Genomic DNA, 16,895 nt, shown 5'->3' with positions numbered 1-16,895 from the left:
CTTTGACAGGCAGCAGAACATCCCTGCTCACCCTCACAGACCTGTTTTGGTGGCCTTTTCCCCATGGCTCGCAGCCCCTGTGCGGGGGCTGTGCCAGGACCCTGCTGGGGGGTGACTGTGAGGTTGGGGACACTCCTCAGCCCTGGGGCACCGTCCCTCTGCTCTAATGGTGTTTAAGACAATAAAACTGATTTATCTGGGAGCTTTTCTGGGTGCCCCTTCAGGGATGCCAAGAGCATTCCACAGGCAGGGACAGGGACCAGGATGGGGATCGAGGTCCCGATGTCTCCCTGGTCTTCCCACCCGGGTCTCACCATCCTGTGGAAAGCAGAAGGACTCCAGAGAACTCCCCAGCAGCACAACCCTCTCACAGGAGCGTCCTGGGCATCCAGGGCCTCCCTCCTTCCCAGCCTGGAGGAGCTGCCGGACCGGCTGGAGCTGCGTCCTCCTACACGGCCCAGCCACGCCGCAGCTTTGGAGCTGCTGGGATCAGTGAACTCCTGGGAGCCAGGGAGAGCCCCGGGGAGCCACAGACACCCCCAGTTAGCCCTTCCTGGGCAGCAGCACTTTCACCCTGAGCCTCTCCAGTTTAACCAGTCCAGGTGGCCCCAGGCCGGCGGGTCAGGGGCCAGCGCGAGCCCTCGGCTCGTTTTTCCCGTCGGCTGCCCCGCTCTGGGTAATTACAGGTCTGGGGCTGTTCCCAGGCTGGGAGTGCTTGGGGCCAGATGGAGGCCAAGCTTTGGGGTCCCTCCGTGGGCCCTGACACCTGGGGACCCCCACGGAGCCAGCAGGGCAGCAGCAGGGGATGCTGTGATGGGCTGGGGGTCACCAGGGGCTCACAGGGGTTCGGCCCCTCTGCTGAGATCTGCTCCGGGTGTCCCATCTGTGCTGAGCGTGGATGCTTTGTGCAGCCCAACCTCCCCCAGCAGAGCCCTGGCAAACCCCCCTGAGCTCCCAGGCCGGCCCCTCGCTCCCCGGGTACCCCACAACTCCTGCATGCACCAAGGGGGTCACGGCCCGCCCGTGCCTCAGTTTCCCCAAAGCCCAGGGGTTCCTGGCACCCCCCGGGCCGGGATTTGGCCACGCCAGGGCTCAGGACTGGCGTGTCCCCCCCTGTCCCCGCTGGAGCGGGGCAGCACGTCCTGGGCCAGGGCGCGATTCCTGCCGGCATCCCAGAGCTCCCATCAAAGGCCGCTCCCGCCCGGCCCTGCTGGCTCAGGTGAGCTCATAGCCCAGGGTGCCGTGACTGTATTTTATTGTAATTATTTTTCATGTTGAAACGCGCTGGTGGGGGGAAGGGGGAGGGAGCTGCGCCCTTCGCCGTGGCCCCGTGCCAGGGCCAGAAGTGCTGAGCTTTCACCTGTCCCAGAGCGTCGGGACCTTGGGAGGGATGTCCCCACCCCACCGGCACCCCAGGGCTGTCCCGTGTCGCTGCAGAAGCAGCTTTTGTGGATTTTCCTCCCCGGACTCAGAGGAACCATGGGGGAAGGACCTGGGGACCCACCCAGGGGTGCCAGCGGCAGATTTTGGGGAACCCTGGGCTTGTACCAGGGCGGAGGGGTCAGGGACTCTGGGGACCTCTGAGCACCTGACGGAGCAGCCAGGGGATGCACAGACCCCCGAGCCCCTCCACGGGCCGAGGTTCAGCCCCTGCTCGGGGGGCACCGAGAGCAGCCCCTCCCCAGCCCGGGGATGGGAGGGGAGGCGAGGCGGGCGCCCGGAGCTGCCCGGACATGTGCGCAGGGAGAGACGAGGCAGACGAGAGCAGAGGTGCAGGAGAAGGTTTATTGGAGACGCTCAGAGGCTTTGGCAACACGCGACCCCCTCCCGGAACGGGGGGGCTGCCCGGACCCCCCCTCGCCTCGGCCCAGCCCCTCACCTCCTCCTGTGGCTGCTCCAGTCCCCGCCAGGGACAGCGGCTTTGGAGCTGGCACGAGCCAGACTGGACACCCCCCACAAAAACATGTTAAATAGTTGGGGTCTGGCAGCTCTCCAGGACAGAGACACCCCCTCTCCCTCTTCTCCCCCTCCCCAGAGCAGTGGATGGGGCAGAAGGAGGGAAGGGCCCTGCCAAAACCACCCCAATTCCCGGTATCCAGGCTGGGGGGAGCTGAGACTCCTCCCCCACAAAACCAATAAAAAAAAAAAAAAACCAAACAAAACAAAACAAAAAAAACAAAACAAAAAAAAAACCCACGAAGAGATGCCGCAGGGTCTGGAGCAGGGGCAGGTGGGGGCCGGTCCCCGGCTCGGCAGGGGACGTTCAGTTCTTGGGCTCTTCGCCAGCCTCGCCGCCGTCTTCTCCGGCGCACTCGGCTGTCCATAGCGTGAGGTTGTCCCTGAGCAGCTGCATGATGAGGGTGCTGTCCTTGTAGGAGTCTTCGCTGAGCGTGTGCAGGTCGCCCATGGCCTCGTCAAAGGTGGTCTTGGCCAGGGAGATGGCCTGCTCGGGGGCATTGGCGATCTCGTAGTGGAACACCGAGAAGTTGAGGGCCAGCCCCAGGCGGATGGGGTTCGTGGGCTGCATCTCCTTTTTGCTGATGTCCATGGCCTCTTGGTAGGCCTCCTGGGCCTTCTCTATCGTCGACAGCCGGTCGTCCCCGCTGGCCACCTCGGCCAGGTATCGGAAGTAGTCACCCTTCATCTTCAGGTAGAAGACCTTGCTCTCGGTGTCGCTGTCCTTCTTGATGAGATACTTGTCCAGCAAGCCCAGGACGTTGTTGCAGACGGCGTTCAGCTCCTGCTCCACCTTCTCCCGGTACTCGTTCACCACCTGAGCTTTGTCGTCGCCCTCTTCGGTTTTGTGCTCGATGCTGGAGATGACCCTCCAGGCCGAGCGCTGGCAGCCCACCACGTTCTTGTAGGCGACCGACAGGAGGTTGCGCTCCTCGTTGGAGAGCTCGTCCCCGTGCTCCACCACCGCCTTCATGAAGTCTGCCATGTCCTCGTAGCGCTCAGCCTGCTCGGCCAGCTTGGCCTTCTGCACTTGGTGGTTTCTTGCCATGGCTGGGACGCGGGCGCGGGGCGGACGCTTGGGCGAGCAGCGGGGCCGGGAGCCTTCGGAGCCTCTGCCGAGCGCTGCCGCCGGGATTCGCTTTTGGCTGGGCGTCGGAGCCTCGAGCGAGAGCAGGAGGAGCCAGCCAGGTCCAAGGAGTGTCCTCCTCCTCCTCCTCCTCCTCTGTTTCCTCCCCGCCGAGCGCGGCCTTAAAAGGAAAGTGGCGGTGAATCACCGGCCGCGGGCGGCGGGCGCTGGGGAGGGGGCGCGGGGGGAAACGCCCTGCCCTCCCCGTGGGTGCGGCACCCCTGGGTGCCCCCAGGCTCTCCCCAGAGCCAACGCCCACCCCGGCACCCAGGGAACGCCCATCCCGCTGCTGAGAGCCCTTGGAAGGGTGACAGGAGCTGCGCTCTGGTTTGGGGGGCTCGGGGACACTCGACTCTTCCCCCCCAGCGGAGAAATGGGCCACGGGGTGTGACCGCTGGTGAAAATGGTTCCTCCCCCCTGAAAAAGCCATATCACTGTCGTTTTTAATATGGTGATTAACTCGGCAGCAATTGCGAGGGCTTGACGGGCAGGTATTTATTCCCACAGGTGGGGAAACCGAGGCACAGGCTCCGCACCTCTCCCGGGCGCCGCGGCCCAAAACGCGGGGCACGGTCAGACCTCGCCCGGTGGGAGCCCCTAAAAACCCCGGGGTGGGACCCCCAAACACCCCGCGGTGGGACCCCCAAACACCCCGCGGTGGGACCCCCAAACACCCCGGCGTGGGACGAGCCCCATCCCCACCACCCCCATCCCAGGGCTGCCTTTCCCCGTCCCCATCCCAGGGCTGCCTTTCCCCGTCCCCATCCCAGGGCTGCCTTTCCCTGTCCCCATCCCAGGGCTGCCTTTCCCCGTCCCCATCCCAGGGCTGCCTTTCCCCGTCCCCATCCCAGGGCTGCCTTTCCCCGTCCCCATCCCGCCGCCGGCGTTTCGCCTCTCCCGGGCTGTGAACGAGGCGTTTTTAGCGCTCGCTCTTTGGCGCTCTGGGGCTGCTGGGCTGCGATAGGATCTGCGCTGAGTTTCACCCGGAGCCTGTCGGCACACGCCGGGCGCAGCCCCGGCCCCGGCCCGGCCTTATCTCGGTGCGGGAGCGTGCGGGAAGGGCAGGGTGCGGCGGGCGGCTCCGGGCCAAGGCCAAAAGGGGCGTTGTGATTCTTCCAGCGAGCCTGACTCGCTTTGTTCCTCCCTGCGACACCCGGCCCGGACCGCCCGGGATCCCCCCGCGCCCCGCTCCGCCCCGGCCGACCCTGCTGGGATGGAGGCGGCAGGAAAGACGTGTGGATGCTTTTCCCGACCATTTCAAGCCCCGGAAAGCACCCCCAGTCTCCACATCACCATCTCTGCACGCTGGGAAGGGGTTCAGGGCCGTTCACCCCTTCCCGGCCGAGCCCCTGACAGGGGTTTGGGGGGCCCGGGGTGCCATCGAGGGGCACCGTGAGGGTCTCCAGCCCCAGCAGCCTCCCCAAGCCCCTCCATGGCTCCCCCGAGAGCCGCGGGCAGCAATCGGAGCTCCTTCCCCAGGTGAGCTGGTCCCGCCCCGCGGAGCAGGGAAAGGCTCTTCCCAAAGGAACGGGACAGCACGGGCGGCTCCTCTCCTCCGCCCCGCACACAAGGCAGAGCCTTGGAGTCCCTCCCAGAACTTCCATCGGGGGCAAAACCCGCCCCTCCCAGAGGGATTGGGGCGGAAGGGTCACCCCGATATTCCCAGGCTGCCAAAATCCAGCTCCTTCCCTTGGAATCCCGGGTGGGTCAAGCCGAGCTCGCTCCTTGGGGCAGCAAAGCCGTGCTTTGGGTCTGGGGTCCGAGTCCCCCGCAGCCTGCCCGGGATGATCCTGCCCACCCTGCACCCCCTCCCCAGCCGGGACACGAGGGGGGCGCGGGGGGCTCCGCTGCCTGTGGCAGCCGAGGCGGCCGAGCCGCTGCCCAAATTCGGCTGCGGGGATGCTCCGCTCCCCCGGCTCCGAGGGAAATCGGCGCTGGGGGAGGGCAGAGCCCCCGCAGGGGCTGTGGGGCTGCACCATCACCCCACAGAGCACCCGTGGGTGCCCCGAATGCAAGGGCAGCGGCAGGAGGCGCATCCCAAAGCATTCTGTGCGGAGAGGGGCGCCCAGTGCGCGTCCCCAGCGCCGGGAGCCGAGGGCTGGGCGCTGGCAGGAGGCAGAGGATGCTCCTGGCTGTTCCCAGCGGCACTGGAGGGATGCTCAGAGCCCGTCTGGCCACCCTGCCCAGCCCCGCTGCTCCCCCTGCCTGTGGGGACGCCGGAACATCAGCGGACAGCTCATTTTTGCGAGGGTGCTCAGAGTGCCCCGGTCCTGCGGGCACTGCCCATTGCTCCTTCCCCTGCACGGGAGGGCGCAGAGCCACGGACGGCTCAGAGCGGCCCCAGACTGTGCCGCAGCCCCGTTTGGGAAGCTCCGGGCTCCCATCCCCAGGGCTGATGATGGCAAAGCGGTGCCAGCCCTCGGTGACTTCCCTCGGCTCCAGCTCGGGCCTGCCCAGGCAGGAGCCGCTCCCCTCCACCAGAGCAGAGCCAGACACCGGAGTACAGGAAATAGGAGAAACTTTCATTCTGTTACAAAAGTAAAAGGCATAAACAGATGGTGAATCCTACAGGGCTGGGGCAGGCCTGGCTGCTCCGCTCAGCTCCAGGGGAGGCTCAAGGTGCCGGAACGCCTTCCCCTAAAACCAGAGCCGTGCTGGGATGAGCCGGCCCGGGGGGGCTGCAGGGATGAACTGACCGGGTACAAATTCCCATCGGGAAAGTCCTGTGGCACACGGACACGGCTCTGGGGGCTGGTGCCCCTGGCTTGGCTGTAAATGCCCTGGCGTGGTCCTGCTCCTTCCAAAATCCCTTTGGGACGCCAAGCACGGCATTGCAGCGTGTGCGGCGGGGAGACACCGACACGGAGCGTCCGGCTGCCGGCCCCGGGGAGCCCCGGTGGCTTCGGGGAGCCCCGGTGAGCCCCGGGGAGCCCCGGTGGCCTCGGGGAGCCCCCGGCGGCCTCGGGGAGCCCCGGCGGCCTCGGGGAGCCCCGGTGAGCCCCGGGGAGCCCCGGCGGCCTCGGGCTCCGTCCGGCAGCGGTGGCCGCGGTCATTGCGGGTGTCGCTCCTCCTTGGGGTGGCTCCATGGCTTCGGCTCCCGGAGCGGGGCTGCAGAGGCTTTTCCTCCCCGGGGAGGGAGGCACTCGAGGTGCTGATGGCTGTGGGCTCGGCCCCCGTGGGATGCACGGGAGGCACGGGCTGCTGGAGCCCGCGGTGAGGGAGAGGAGAGGGGAGGAAGAGAAAGAGAGAGTTAGAGCCAGGAACAGGAGCAGGGCAGAGCAGCCGGGTTCGCTGCCTCAGTGGGACTGGGCTGGCTCGGGGCACCAAGGGGCTCCGAGGCACAGGGAGCTCTTGGGGTGCTGCAGGGACGGGGGCAGAGGGACAATTCACAGCCCACAGGTGACACAGGTGATCACAACATGCCCTGAAGGAACTTGCCTTGGTCACAGCAGGAGGAACCGGGTGTTGAAGAGAGGAAAACGGGCAGAGGGATCCCCTAAGCCACAGAACGGGTCAGGGATGGGAGCACAGACCTGCCCCAGGGGCCACTGCTCCCCCCAAACACCCCATCTCTCCTTGGCTGGGGTGTCCTCACACAAGCCCCAGGCTGCAGACCCCTCTGCCATGCCCACAATGTCCCACATGTGTCCCCAGCCCAAAGCCAGGGCAGCCAAAGCCATCCTCTTCTGGCACAGCCTTCAGGTGACCCCTGACGCTCCCAGCCCCGCAGCGCTGCCCCCGTGGGTCCTGCGGGGATGGATGGGGCTGCTGGGTGTCAGCACAGGCTGATGGCTCTGAGGCCAGAGCTGTCATGCAGGGGACACAGACGGGTGGCTTTGAGTGGGTGAGAGGGAGATGGAAGCACTTTCTTACCAGGCAGCCCTCAGAAATCAGGGCAAACGTCCGAGGAGGAGCAAGTCCCGTCAGGCTGTGCAGGAAATGGCAAAGTCCTGGCAGGCATCCTCCTGGGGAAGACACCAGAGGTTATGCACCTCACACCTGCCACGGGGCCAGAGCGGCTGGCACAGGTCCCAGCTGGGGAAGGGACACTGAGGTGACAACAGTGGGGAGGGGATGAGCCCCTGCCCAGCCTGGAAATGTGGGACAGCAAATTCCCTCCACTCCAGCAAGAGTCACACTGCTCATCCCTCGAAGCAGCAGTTTCCAGGTGAGGCCTGAGCCTGACCAGGTCCAAGTGGCACCTGAGAGATGCCAAACACCAGGACACACCTGCCCTCTTCTATCTTCATGGAGGAAAATAATCATCCAAGCAGTTAACTCTTTAAAAATAGAATTTTATTGAGTAACAAAGGAAACTGGTTTAAATAAAAACAGGAAGGAGTCTGGCCCCTGGTAAGCCCCCTCCTCACTGCTCCTCTGCCATCCCCCTGGCACAGGCACTTGCAGAGTACAAAGCACGATGCTGGTGAACTCAGGGGGGCTGGGATGCCCCCCAAAATGTGCTGCCCCTGCCCGAGGTTGAAACTGGTCTGTCTGATCCAAGGAAAACTGACAGGCAGCTCGGCACTGTCAGCCTCTGCCCTGGTGCCAACAAAGCTCCCCACACAGGACAGAAATGTTCTACCGAAAAAAAGTCCTACAAATTGTGCAAAAATATCCAGCAGCTTCTAAAAACACGATTCAAGTATTGTACAAGGTTTGTGACTCTCCCTTCAGCCCAGGGACACAGAGCTGGCTGCCTGGGTGCAGAGTGGTGCTCATGGATGGGCAGCTGGAACAGCTCCCAGGGCACTGGGGACAGCCCTGGGGACAGCCCTGGGGACACTCTGCTGCTCAGCAGCCCAAACCAGGAGCACACCATGAGCACCCCTCACTGCTTCCTCTGCAAACTCCAGCTGGGAAGGGTGTGACCCTCAAGAATTCACACTTTTCTGTTGCCTTTTGGTCTCCCACAGACACGACACAATCCTGGGAAGCTCCAGTTCCAAAACCTCACCCCTGCAACCTCATGGTCTGCATGTCATGAGAGTCACAGAGCAGAATGTTTCTTCTTCCCCGTTAAAGGGTCCAGGACTCGTGTCCTGGCCGCAAAACGTGTCTGGCCAACTGGCAGGGCCAAAACACGGCCCCAGCCAGAAAACAGGACCAGCAGGGATGACCCAGGACATCCTCACTTGCCTCCAGGTCTGCTAGGAGCCAGTGTCCTCCCAGGTGAACAGCCCAACTCACCAAGGCACGGCAGCTGCTGGGGAGGGGAAGCTGCTCCAGCCTGAGACAGAACTGCCCTTCCAGGTGGGGCCAGGGGAACAGGGTGTGATCCTGGAGGGAACAGGGACAGCAGGGAGGTAACACCTCCTCCAGCCCCACTGGGAATCCTTTGTCAGTGCCCACCCTGGCCCATCTCATTCCCAGCAGGAATCACAGCAGTGCCCTGCAGCTCAGGGGTCTGAGGGCTCCTCAGGGACCCCCAGTTCCCAGCACGACTCCAAGGTTCCCACAAACTGTTGGGCTCTGTCAGGCAAAACCCCTGGCAGGCCACATCACAGTGAAACAAGTAATAATCATAGAAAAGTAATAAATAAATGTAAAAAAAGAAGGCAACACATGGCTCGAGTCTTTGGCAGTTCTGGGTCCCAGGGCTGACCCGGCTGAGGCCGGGGCTGTGACAGGGGAAGGTAGTGGCTGGAGCAAGGTGCAGGCACAGCAGGCACTGGGAACATCACAGCACTGCTAGGGAATGCCTCCTACCATGCTGGTGTCAGTTTTGGCTCCAAAGGAAGGGATTTCACTCTTGGGACTGGATGGGGTCCCGGTATCTGGCTGGATGAATCCTCTTCTGTCTATCAAACTGCAAAACAGGAAGGGAAGGGGAGCTCAGGGAACAAAGACTGAAGCTGGGAGCTCACAGGCCACAGGGAAGGCTCCTCTCCCAGGAGCTGCTGAGCACAGCACAGGCACAGGAGCACAGGGCTCCTGTCCATCCCACGAGCCACACACCCCATCCCACGAGCCACAAACCCCATCCCACGAGCCACACACCCCATCCCACGAGCCACACACCCCATCCCACGAGCCACAGGGAGCTCTGGGCCACCACAGAGCCAGAGGACAACATGAAACCAAGGTGAAACAGAAACGAACTGGAGTAAAACGCTGTTCTCCTCCCCACAGCCTCCCTGCCTGGCTCCCTGAATGCACAGATTGGCCAGCTCTGAATGGCAGCACTGCATTTTGGCACCTCTGAACCCACCTGGGGACACTCCAGAGAGCAGGGCTTATTATAAATTATTATAAATAATAATTTTATATTATAAAATACAAACCAGACTTTGCTGCTGTTGCACTGAGTTAGCACCACTGAGCACTTCACGACTCCAGACTGGATCCTCCAGGGATCCCCACGTGCCCAGGACAGGCTGGGAGCTCCATGCAGCTCCTCAGCTGCAGAGAGCAGAGCAGGGCCTGACTCTGCCCAACTGCACCATCTTGTGACGAAGCTGCAGCTATTCCTGGGCCCAGGAGCACCCAGAGCCAGGGTTTGGAGGGGATCCTGAGCACTCCTGGTGGTCTCAGGGGTGCTGGAGCCCAGGGGCCCTGAGCTGGTGGGGATCTCCTTGGCTGTTTGCCAAAGGCTCCAGCCCCAGAGCACAAACATGCCAAGGATCACAGGATCATGGAATGGTTTGGGGTGAAAGGGACCTTAAAGATCACCCTGCAGCCCTTGCCAAGGGGACAAGAAGTGCCTGTGCTGGATTGACCATCTGCTGCCAAGACCATTGGTGCTGCTCTTGCCCTTATCCCAACTGCAGGATTTGTCTTATCTCCAAGTTCCAGACTCAAATTCATCCAGTTCCAACACAGTTCATGTCATACTCAGATGCAATTCCCAGTGCCTGGAGGTGACAGGCTCTTACCTGGGATGGAATGGTCCACACAGCACTGCACAGCAGTTTGTGAGGATGCTTTTATGGCTGTAGGGATTGGCAAACTCCGAGCCCCTCTTGCTTGACCAGGACCCTTTGATCTGAAAGGGATGGACACGGGTAAGGAGGGGAAGGACGTGAGAGCAGCGACACGACAACGGATCCTTGTAGAGGAGAAGGTTTGTCCTGGAGCAGAGGGGGGACATCTGCAGGCACAGCAGCCACGTGCTGCCTCTGCTGAGGTGCAGCCCTGCAGCTGCAGAGCTCCTGAGCTGAGCCCCTGCTGCTGTCACTGTCACCACTGTCACCACCTGCCACACCAGCCCAGCCTCCTCCCCTCGTGGTGTCCGAGGCTGGTGCCCATCAGAGCAGGGCTCAGCCTGTGCTGCCTCAGGCTGAACAACAGCGAGGGGATTCCCAGCAGAGCCTCCTCTGCCCCACCCCAGCAGCTGCCACATCTGGATCAGGCTGCACTGGACCATCACCAGCACATTTCCTCCTCTGGTTTCACTTCCTCTCCCTGGCTGCAGCACAGGGCTGGAGCCACGGGCCACTGCTGCTCCCAGAGCTGGGCTACAGAGCTTCACACACACAGCCCTGAGCACTCCTGTCACACCTCTGAGTGAAAGGTGGAGGGGAAAGGGGAAAAAGCAAAAACCAAAGGGATGCAAACACGCCTCCTGCAGTGCTGGAAGTTCCCAGCAAGGATTACAGGTACTTCTGGCCAGAAGGGCAAATTCTGCTTCTGAGGATCAGACAGATCCTGCTTTTCCATACAATCTGCCCCACTCAGGGCACTCCTTTGGTCCTTGGAGTCTGTGCACACCCCAGATTTGAAGGCAACTCTCATCAGATGTCTGTACATCATTTGCTAATTAGAGATGAGGAACTGGCAGACACAAAGGGACTGGCCCAGGGTCTCAGAGGAAACCCGTGGTTACATGGGATGCTGAATTCAGATCACCAAGCTCACACCCAAATACTCCTCTGGGCCAGCCTTTCCACAAACAGCCTGGAAAAAACACACCCGTGATGGTTCTAACTCAGCCACCTGAAAGTGCAGCCGTGGGCACAGGCTGTTTGCTCTGCACTGGGTTATCACAGGCAGTGAAACACTGCACTGAGGCAGCCAAGAATCCCCTGAACACCTCCTCAGGATGGCTCATGGGCAGCCTGGCAGCAGGACAAACAGCCAGGTACTTACATCTTCGTTGGTCGTCAGGTTGGAGGCGACTAAGTAAGTGTGAAAACCTGAGAGGCCCAAAATAGACCAGACTGAGAAAAAACAAATCACCAGCTCCAGCACAGTGAAACAAAAGTCAAGGAAGTCTCAAGAAACAAAATCATCCCATAGGGAGAAGCAGAGGATTGTTTGGGGAGGTTTGGGCAAGCTGGTTTGCAGGGATCCACCAAGGCACAGCCTGCTCCAGCTCTTCCCTTTCCACCTAAACTTACAAACTGGGAAACAACTTTGTCCCACCCTTGGTCCCAGGTAGCCAGGGGACTAAATTAAACTGGGGAAAGGACACCAGGGCGACCTGCAAAGAGCTCCTGACCCTCTCTGTTAGCAATTAGTGCAGCTGCTGGCAGCAGAAGGATATCTCGCAGGGGTTGTCTTCAGAGTGGCCAGGAACCCATCCCTCTGAGAGCCTGCAAAGCAAAACAGGAGAAGGAATGGCATCCCAGCAGGCAGCCCTGCCCCTCCAGCCACAACTCCACCCCCGTGGAGGAACAGCCGCAGTCTGGAACGTGCAGCAGCGCCAGGACGCGGCTGGGGAGGCCGGGGCTGACGGGAAGGGTCAGGGTGGATGCACCACCAGCTCACCTGCTCGGGGAAGCAAATCCCACCCCCAGCTCCCAAAGGGCCTCTGCAGCCAGGCACGGGCAGATCCGAGGCTGCCCCGTTCCCCGGAGCCCCGAGCCCCTCCCCTGGTGTCTCCCATCAGACCGTGCCCTGCTGTGTCCCACGGGAGCCGTGCCCTGCTGTGCCCCCCTGGCCGGCACTTACGCAGGGTGAGGTGGGTGACAACGCAGGCGAAGATGAAGGCGGTGAGGAAGGACAGGGACAGGATGAAGGCGTAGAAGTAGCGGTAGTTGCGCTTGCCCACGCAGTTGCCCACCCAGGGGCAGTGGTGGTCGAATCTCTCTGGAACAGAGGCTCGTGGTGAGGAGGGCTCGTGCCACCTTGCACCCAACTCAGAGCAGACTCTGCTCAGCCCCACAGAACGAGGAACTGCAAACCCACCCTGGCCTGCAGCCCGAGGGCAGAACCTCCCTGCAGCACTGCACAGGCACCGAGTCCCACGGTGTCTGTACCAGCCTGGGGACAGCCAGGCCACACACCACGAGCAGCCTGCAGCAAACCCTGTGTTTGTTTACAGAGCCCTCCTCCCAAAACCAGAGAACACAGAGCCACGGAGTCCTGGGTGTGCTGCCCCTTGCCCAGAGCCAGTGCACTAGGGCTGCTTTCAGTTTAAATGCAAAGGAGACAGACCATGTAGTATCTTGTTTTATAATCCTTCAGGAGAAGCAAAAAGCAATCTGTCCAGGGACACAAGTGACAGGATCAGTGACAGGACCAGAGGGAATGGCTGGAGCTGGGCCAGGCCAGGCTCAGGCTGGATTTAGGGAAAGGTTCTTCCCCCAGAGGGTGCTGGCACTGCCCAGGCTCCCCAGGGAATGGGCACGGCCCCGAGGCTGCCAGAGCTCCAGGAGCATTTGGGCAGTGCCAGGGATGCCCAGGGGGATTTCTGGGGAGTCTGTGCAGGGACAGGAGCTGGATCAGTGACCCCTGTGGGTCCCTCCCAGCTCAGGACATGCTGGGATCGCCCCCCCAGCCCCGCTCACCCACGCAGTTGTCGCAGACGCTGCAGTGGGAGGTGCGAGGTGGCCGGAACATCTTGCAGGTGTAGCAGTACTTGAGCTTCACCACGTACTTGTTGATCACCACCTCCATGGTGCGGGCCGGGGGACGGTACGTGGAGCTGCCCATGCTGTCTGCAGGGACAAGGAGGGACACTCACACCCCTGTGCCACCCCCGGCTGCCTCCTAGCAGGGGCTGGGGCTGGCACAAGCTCTCCTGGCTTTAACAGAACACAAGACAGGATTTGTTGCAGGGTGGGAAGCCAAGAGCTCCAGTCAGCTCCTCGCTTTATTTATGGCCTTTGTTCAGTGGCGAGGCCACTGGGATGCCAAGAGGAAGCAGAAAGTGCCCGGTGCTGTGGGAACTGACAAACAGCGAGTGTAAAGCAGCAGCCCAGCAACAGCAGCTCATCTCTGTGTGTCCAGCTCATCTCTGTGTGTCCAGCGGGTCACAACAGGCAGCCTGGCTCTGAAGGCACCTGTGGCTCTGCCACAGCAGCAGGAGCATCCCTGCCACTGCCAGCACACAGCCTGTCACCCCGCAGCTGCAGCACTCCCAGCCTGCAGGGACTCCCCTCCATCACTGTGGGGAAGGACAGCAGCAGGTCCTGCAGATTCCCTGGAATTTGGTATGTTTGTGTTCACAGCACAAGAGGATTCCTCCTTCTCCCCGTTTAAATTGAGGATTTTTAGGGGCACTGCAAGTTACATCTCTGTGTGCTGGCACTCCAATATTCCCTGGGGGCTGAAGACTGTTCCTGTACACAGCAATAGCTGTAAACCTCTGGTATCATGTTTGCAGTTTTGGGATTTATTCCTTTTAGTCACTCCCAAAAAAGTACCTTTCCAACTGTGAGGAATTCTTTGAAAACAGTGATGCAACAGTGAGCATGTTAAGAGGATAATAAGTGGATTATATTAGCAGTAACAGCTGGCACATCAGGCAGCATCTGCAGCCAGATTACTGCTTTAGGCCCTTATAAATAGAAACATGGATCACCACTCTGGGGATATTTAAAAACCATTTTTAAAGTCAGATGCAGAATTACTGCCTTGCATCTGTCTTCAGCGGGACAGACTCAAGCTGTCTCACATCAGCTTTGCTGAGGCATTTGTTCCAACCTGTCACATCACCAAGGTCCACAGCTCCTGGATGCAAACACCTCCTTGGCTGTCCCCAAACCAGCGTGACAGAGCAGTTTTGAGAAGAGGACAAACATTAGGCTACTCTAAAGAACACCCTGCAGCACAGCAGGCTCAATGGCAAATCACAGTACCGAAAAGCATTAATTATCCTTCAGCTCTGGGACTGAACAGGAACAAAGAGCACCTGAGCTGCTCTGCAGAGCCTCTCTGAGGCACTGCCTGCTGTGCCAGAGGAGCCTGTTGCACCTCTTATCGTGACTGGCAAACACTGTCAAGCCTGACAATCTGATACTCTGGATTTTTCTCCTCCTGGGCAAACCTTACAGAGCCAAGACCCAAAAAAGGGGCCTCACTGAGCCTGAAAGGTGCAAAGAAACAGAGCCAAGCATGGAGCCAAGCACAGGAGAGGGATCAGAGCTCTCACCAATTCGCTTCTCCAGATCTGCAGCCTCACTGGGGGTGGCTCTGGGCAGGATTCCCGGGTCTCTGAAGCTTGTCTGGAGCAGGCAGCTGATGACAAAGAAGAAGAGGATGGCGGCGATGATGGGGATGGCCAGGGTCAGGTGACTGGCAAGGAAGGGGCAGCTGTTAAAAGATAAATAAAATGGAATTGTTATCAATCATTGCACAGAGCTGCTGTCAGCTGGGACATCACACCACGAACTGTCACGGGGTCGTGGGCTCAGCAGCTGACCTGGGGCAGCTTTTCCAGAGATGGGGACTGGTGTGATCACACCCCACACCAGGCCAGCTCCATCACCCACAGGTAGCAGCTGAGGACAGCAGAGGACACAGCCCTGCACACACAGGGCCACTGTCCCCTCCTGCAGAGGGCTGAGCAGCAGCCAGAGCCAGCACAGGATGGGCTACCCCAGTCCTGATGGCTGCAGGCAGTGCTCAGGCTCTGCAGCACTCTGAGAGGATTAAGCAACTTTTGTTTCACCTCCCCAGCTCAGCTGTCCAGAACAAAGCAGCCAGCAAGCACCAAAACGCCTTCAGTCCAAGCCTGAGCCCCTCAGTCACCCACAGAAAGGTCTGTGAAAGGAGAGACGTGAGATTGTTGTCACCCCGTTCCTGGGAGAACCTCCAGAGCCCAATCTGCCCCACTAGAACAAGAAATCATAGAATTTCCAAATGGTTTGGACCTTAAAGATCATCCCACCCCTGCCATGGCAGGGACACTTTCCTCTCTCCCAGGCTGCTCCAAGCCCTTCCAGCCTGGCCTTGGACACTTCCAGGGATCCGGGGCAGCCACAGCTGCTCTGGGCACCCTGTGCCAGGTTTTCCCCTAGAAACCAGGAAGTGCAGACACAGGCAAGATGTATTTGCTGTACAACCAGCAAACCGGAGCCTTTGCAGCAGAGGCATCCTGCTAAAATAACGATTTGGAGAGCCCCAGGGCATCCTCAGGCAAGAGTGACTCGGCAAGAAGGGAGGCAGAGCAGATGTTGTGTGTCCTCTGCCTGGCCACACAAAGCTGTTACTGTACCGAGCTGCCCGTCAGCTCCCGACCTGGCAGAGAGAGCTCTTAGGGCACGGGGGATGCTGAGAAAGGGATTTTTCCATCGGGATGCTGAGCCTGCTTCCTGCAGCTGCCTGTCCCTTTCAGCTCATCTGACTTCTCAGAACCTCTAATCCGATCAAGCACTTTCATCTCCCCACCGCAGGCTCGGGCAGCTTTCCTGAGACTTGCAGGGATAACGCCGTGCTCCAAAGGCAGGCGGGGCCCCTGCTCCAGGGAGAAGCGGCTCCCATCCCTCCCGGGACAGAAACGGAGGCAGGACAGAACCCTCCGAGGGGTCAGGAACCCACGGTGCTCCTTCCCCGGCTCCCCAGGGCAGCACAGGACACCTGGGGACGCTCCTGGCTCTGCTCAGGCTGCAGGAGCAGCGAGCTTCCCTGGACCAGCTTTCCAAAGGAAAAGGAAAACTGCATCTGGGGAGAAGCAGTTCCCTGGTCCCCAGACTCTGCTGCACAATGGGGCCGAGCTCCAGTGCAGACCCTCGAGGTGAGACCCTGAAGGGTTTCACCATTTAGAAAAACCTCTTTTCTCAGATCCCAGTGGTAGACAAAGCCCACGAGCTTTGGGGATTTCCTGAGTGCAATTGTAGGCCACTTCTCTTCTTGGGAGCAAGAGGGGAGACTTGGGAGCTGTATTTAGAGGCCAGGGGGGCATCCTAGGGGGATGTTAAACCCCTTCCTGCGGCCAACAAGATGCAGAACGACCCTTGCCCCCCATAAACACACCCGGGGGAGGTGATGGGGCAGTGCCGGGGGGCCTGGGGGCTGTGCCGGGGGACAGGGCTGGGGGCAGAGGGGAGAAGGGCCAGCGGGGCCCCCAGCCCGCTCCCTCCCAGCACGGGCCCAGCAGGGACCCAGCCAAGCCGGGCCGCCCCGAGGGCAGGCCTCAGGGACGGGACAGGCGCTGCTCGTAGCCCCGAGGGGCAGGAGCCGAGGCCCCGAGCCCGCCGGCCCCAGACTCACTCGAAGGCGAAGAAGAGGCCGCTGGTGGCGAGGATGAGGCCGAGCGTGAGGGCGAAGACGCCGCTGTGCCGCGCCAGCATGAGGCGGCCGCCGCAGAAGAAGCGGTTGCGGCCCGGGAACACCTCCCACTTCCTGCGGGGCCGCCTCGCCGCTCCGGCCCGCGGGGCAACGCCGCCCGCCGGGGGCAGCGAGCCGCCCGGGCCCGGGCCTGGCGTGGCCGCCGCCCCGGGCGGGATCTGCCGGTACTCGCAGTCCTTCATGGCCCCGCCGCGGCGCCCGGAGCCCCGGCCCGGCCCCGCCGGTCCCGCCCCGATCCCCGATCCCCGCCCTGCCCCGCCGGTCCCGCCCCGATCCCCGATCTCCGATCCCCGCCCCGGTCCCGGTCCCGCCCCGATCACCGGCCCGGCCCCGCCGCACAGCGCCCCCTGCCGGCCCC

The 16,895-nt window shown here is 61.5% G+C and overlaps 2 protein-coding genes across 6 annotated transcripts; both read right to left on the bottom strand.

Annotated features, from left to right (window-relative positions):
- Window positions 1-1,771: 1,771 nt before the first annotated feature.
- SFN (stratifin) lies at window positions 1,772-3,138 on the bottom strand. Its single transcript, XM_023941120.2, has one exon. It carries the CDS (start codon window positions 3,002-3,004, stop codon window positions 2,264-2,266), a length of 741 nt encoding a protein of 246 aa, XP_023796888.1. The 5' UTR covers window positions 3,005-3,138; the 3' UTR covers window positions 1,772-2,263.
- Window positions 3,139-5,583: 2,445 nt separating this feature from the next.
- ZDHHC18 (zDHHC palmitoyltransferase 18) lies at window positions 5,584-16,733 on the bottom strand. Of its 5 annotated transcripts, none has more exons than XR_015279312.1 (10): window positions 16,460-16,733; window positions 14,400-14,560; window positions 12,814-12,963; window positions 11,975-12,112; window positions 11,568-11,616; window positions 11,171-11,273; window positions 9,958-10,067; window positions 8,792-8,891; window positions 6,956-7,047; window positions 5,584-6,578 (listed from the first exon to the last, which is right to left on the bottom strand). XR_015279312.1 is itself a non-coding variant. In XM_086863368.1 (9 exons), the coding sequence occupies exons 1-9, from the start codon at window positions 16,717-16,719 to the stop codon at window positions 7,006-7,008; spliced, it is 1,113 nt and encodes a 370-aa protein (XP_086719494.1). In that variant the 5' UTR covers window positions 16,720-16,733; the 3' UTR covers window positions 5,584-7,005. The 5 variants fall into 5 exon arrangements, 2 of the variants coding, with proteins under 2 accessions (XP_086719494.1, XP_086719493.1); XR_015279311.1 differs by having other exon boundaries at window positions 5,584-6,283; XR_015279313.1 differs by having other exon boundaries at window positions 5,584-6,280.
- Window positions 16,734-16,895: the final 162 nt, after the last annotated feature.

This window comes from Cyanistes caeruleus, chromosome 26 (genome assembly GCF_971803275.1).
Source record: "Cyanistes caeruleus chromosome 26, bCyaCae1.hap1.1, whole genome shotgun sequence".
Classification (NCBI taxonomy): Eukaryota; Metazoa; Chordata; class Aves; order Passeriformes; family Paridae; genus Cyanistes; species Cyanistes caeruleus.
This window is presented reverse-complemented; position numbering and strand designations above follow the sequence as displayed.

Bases quoted from the DNA above. Each gene is read 5' to 3' on its own strand.
- ZDHHC18 (XM_086863367.1), bottom strand. From the start codon at position 16,719: ATGAAGGACTGCGAGTACCGGCAGATCCCGCCCGGGGCGGCGGCCACG. The intron at 14,561-16,459 runs GTGAGTCTGGGG...ATCTTTTAACAG, and splicing joins GGCCTCTTCTTCGCCTTCGA to CTGCCCCTTCCTTGCCAGTC. The intron at 12,964-14,399 runs GTGAGAGCTCTG...TTGTCCCTGCAG, and splicing joins AGATCTGGAGAAGCGAATTG to ACAGCATGGGCAGCTCCACG.
- SFN (XM_023941120.2), bottom strand. From the start codon at position 3,004: ATGGCAAGAAACCACCAAGTGCAGAAGGCCAAGCTGGCCGAGCAGGCT.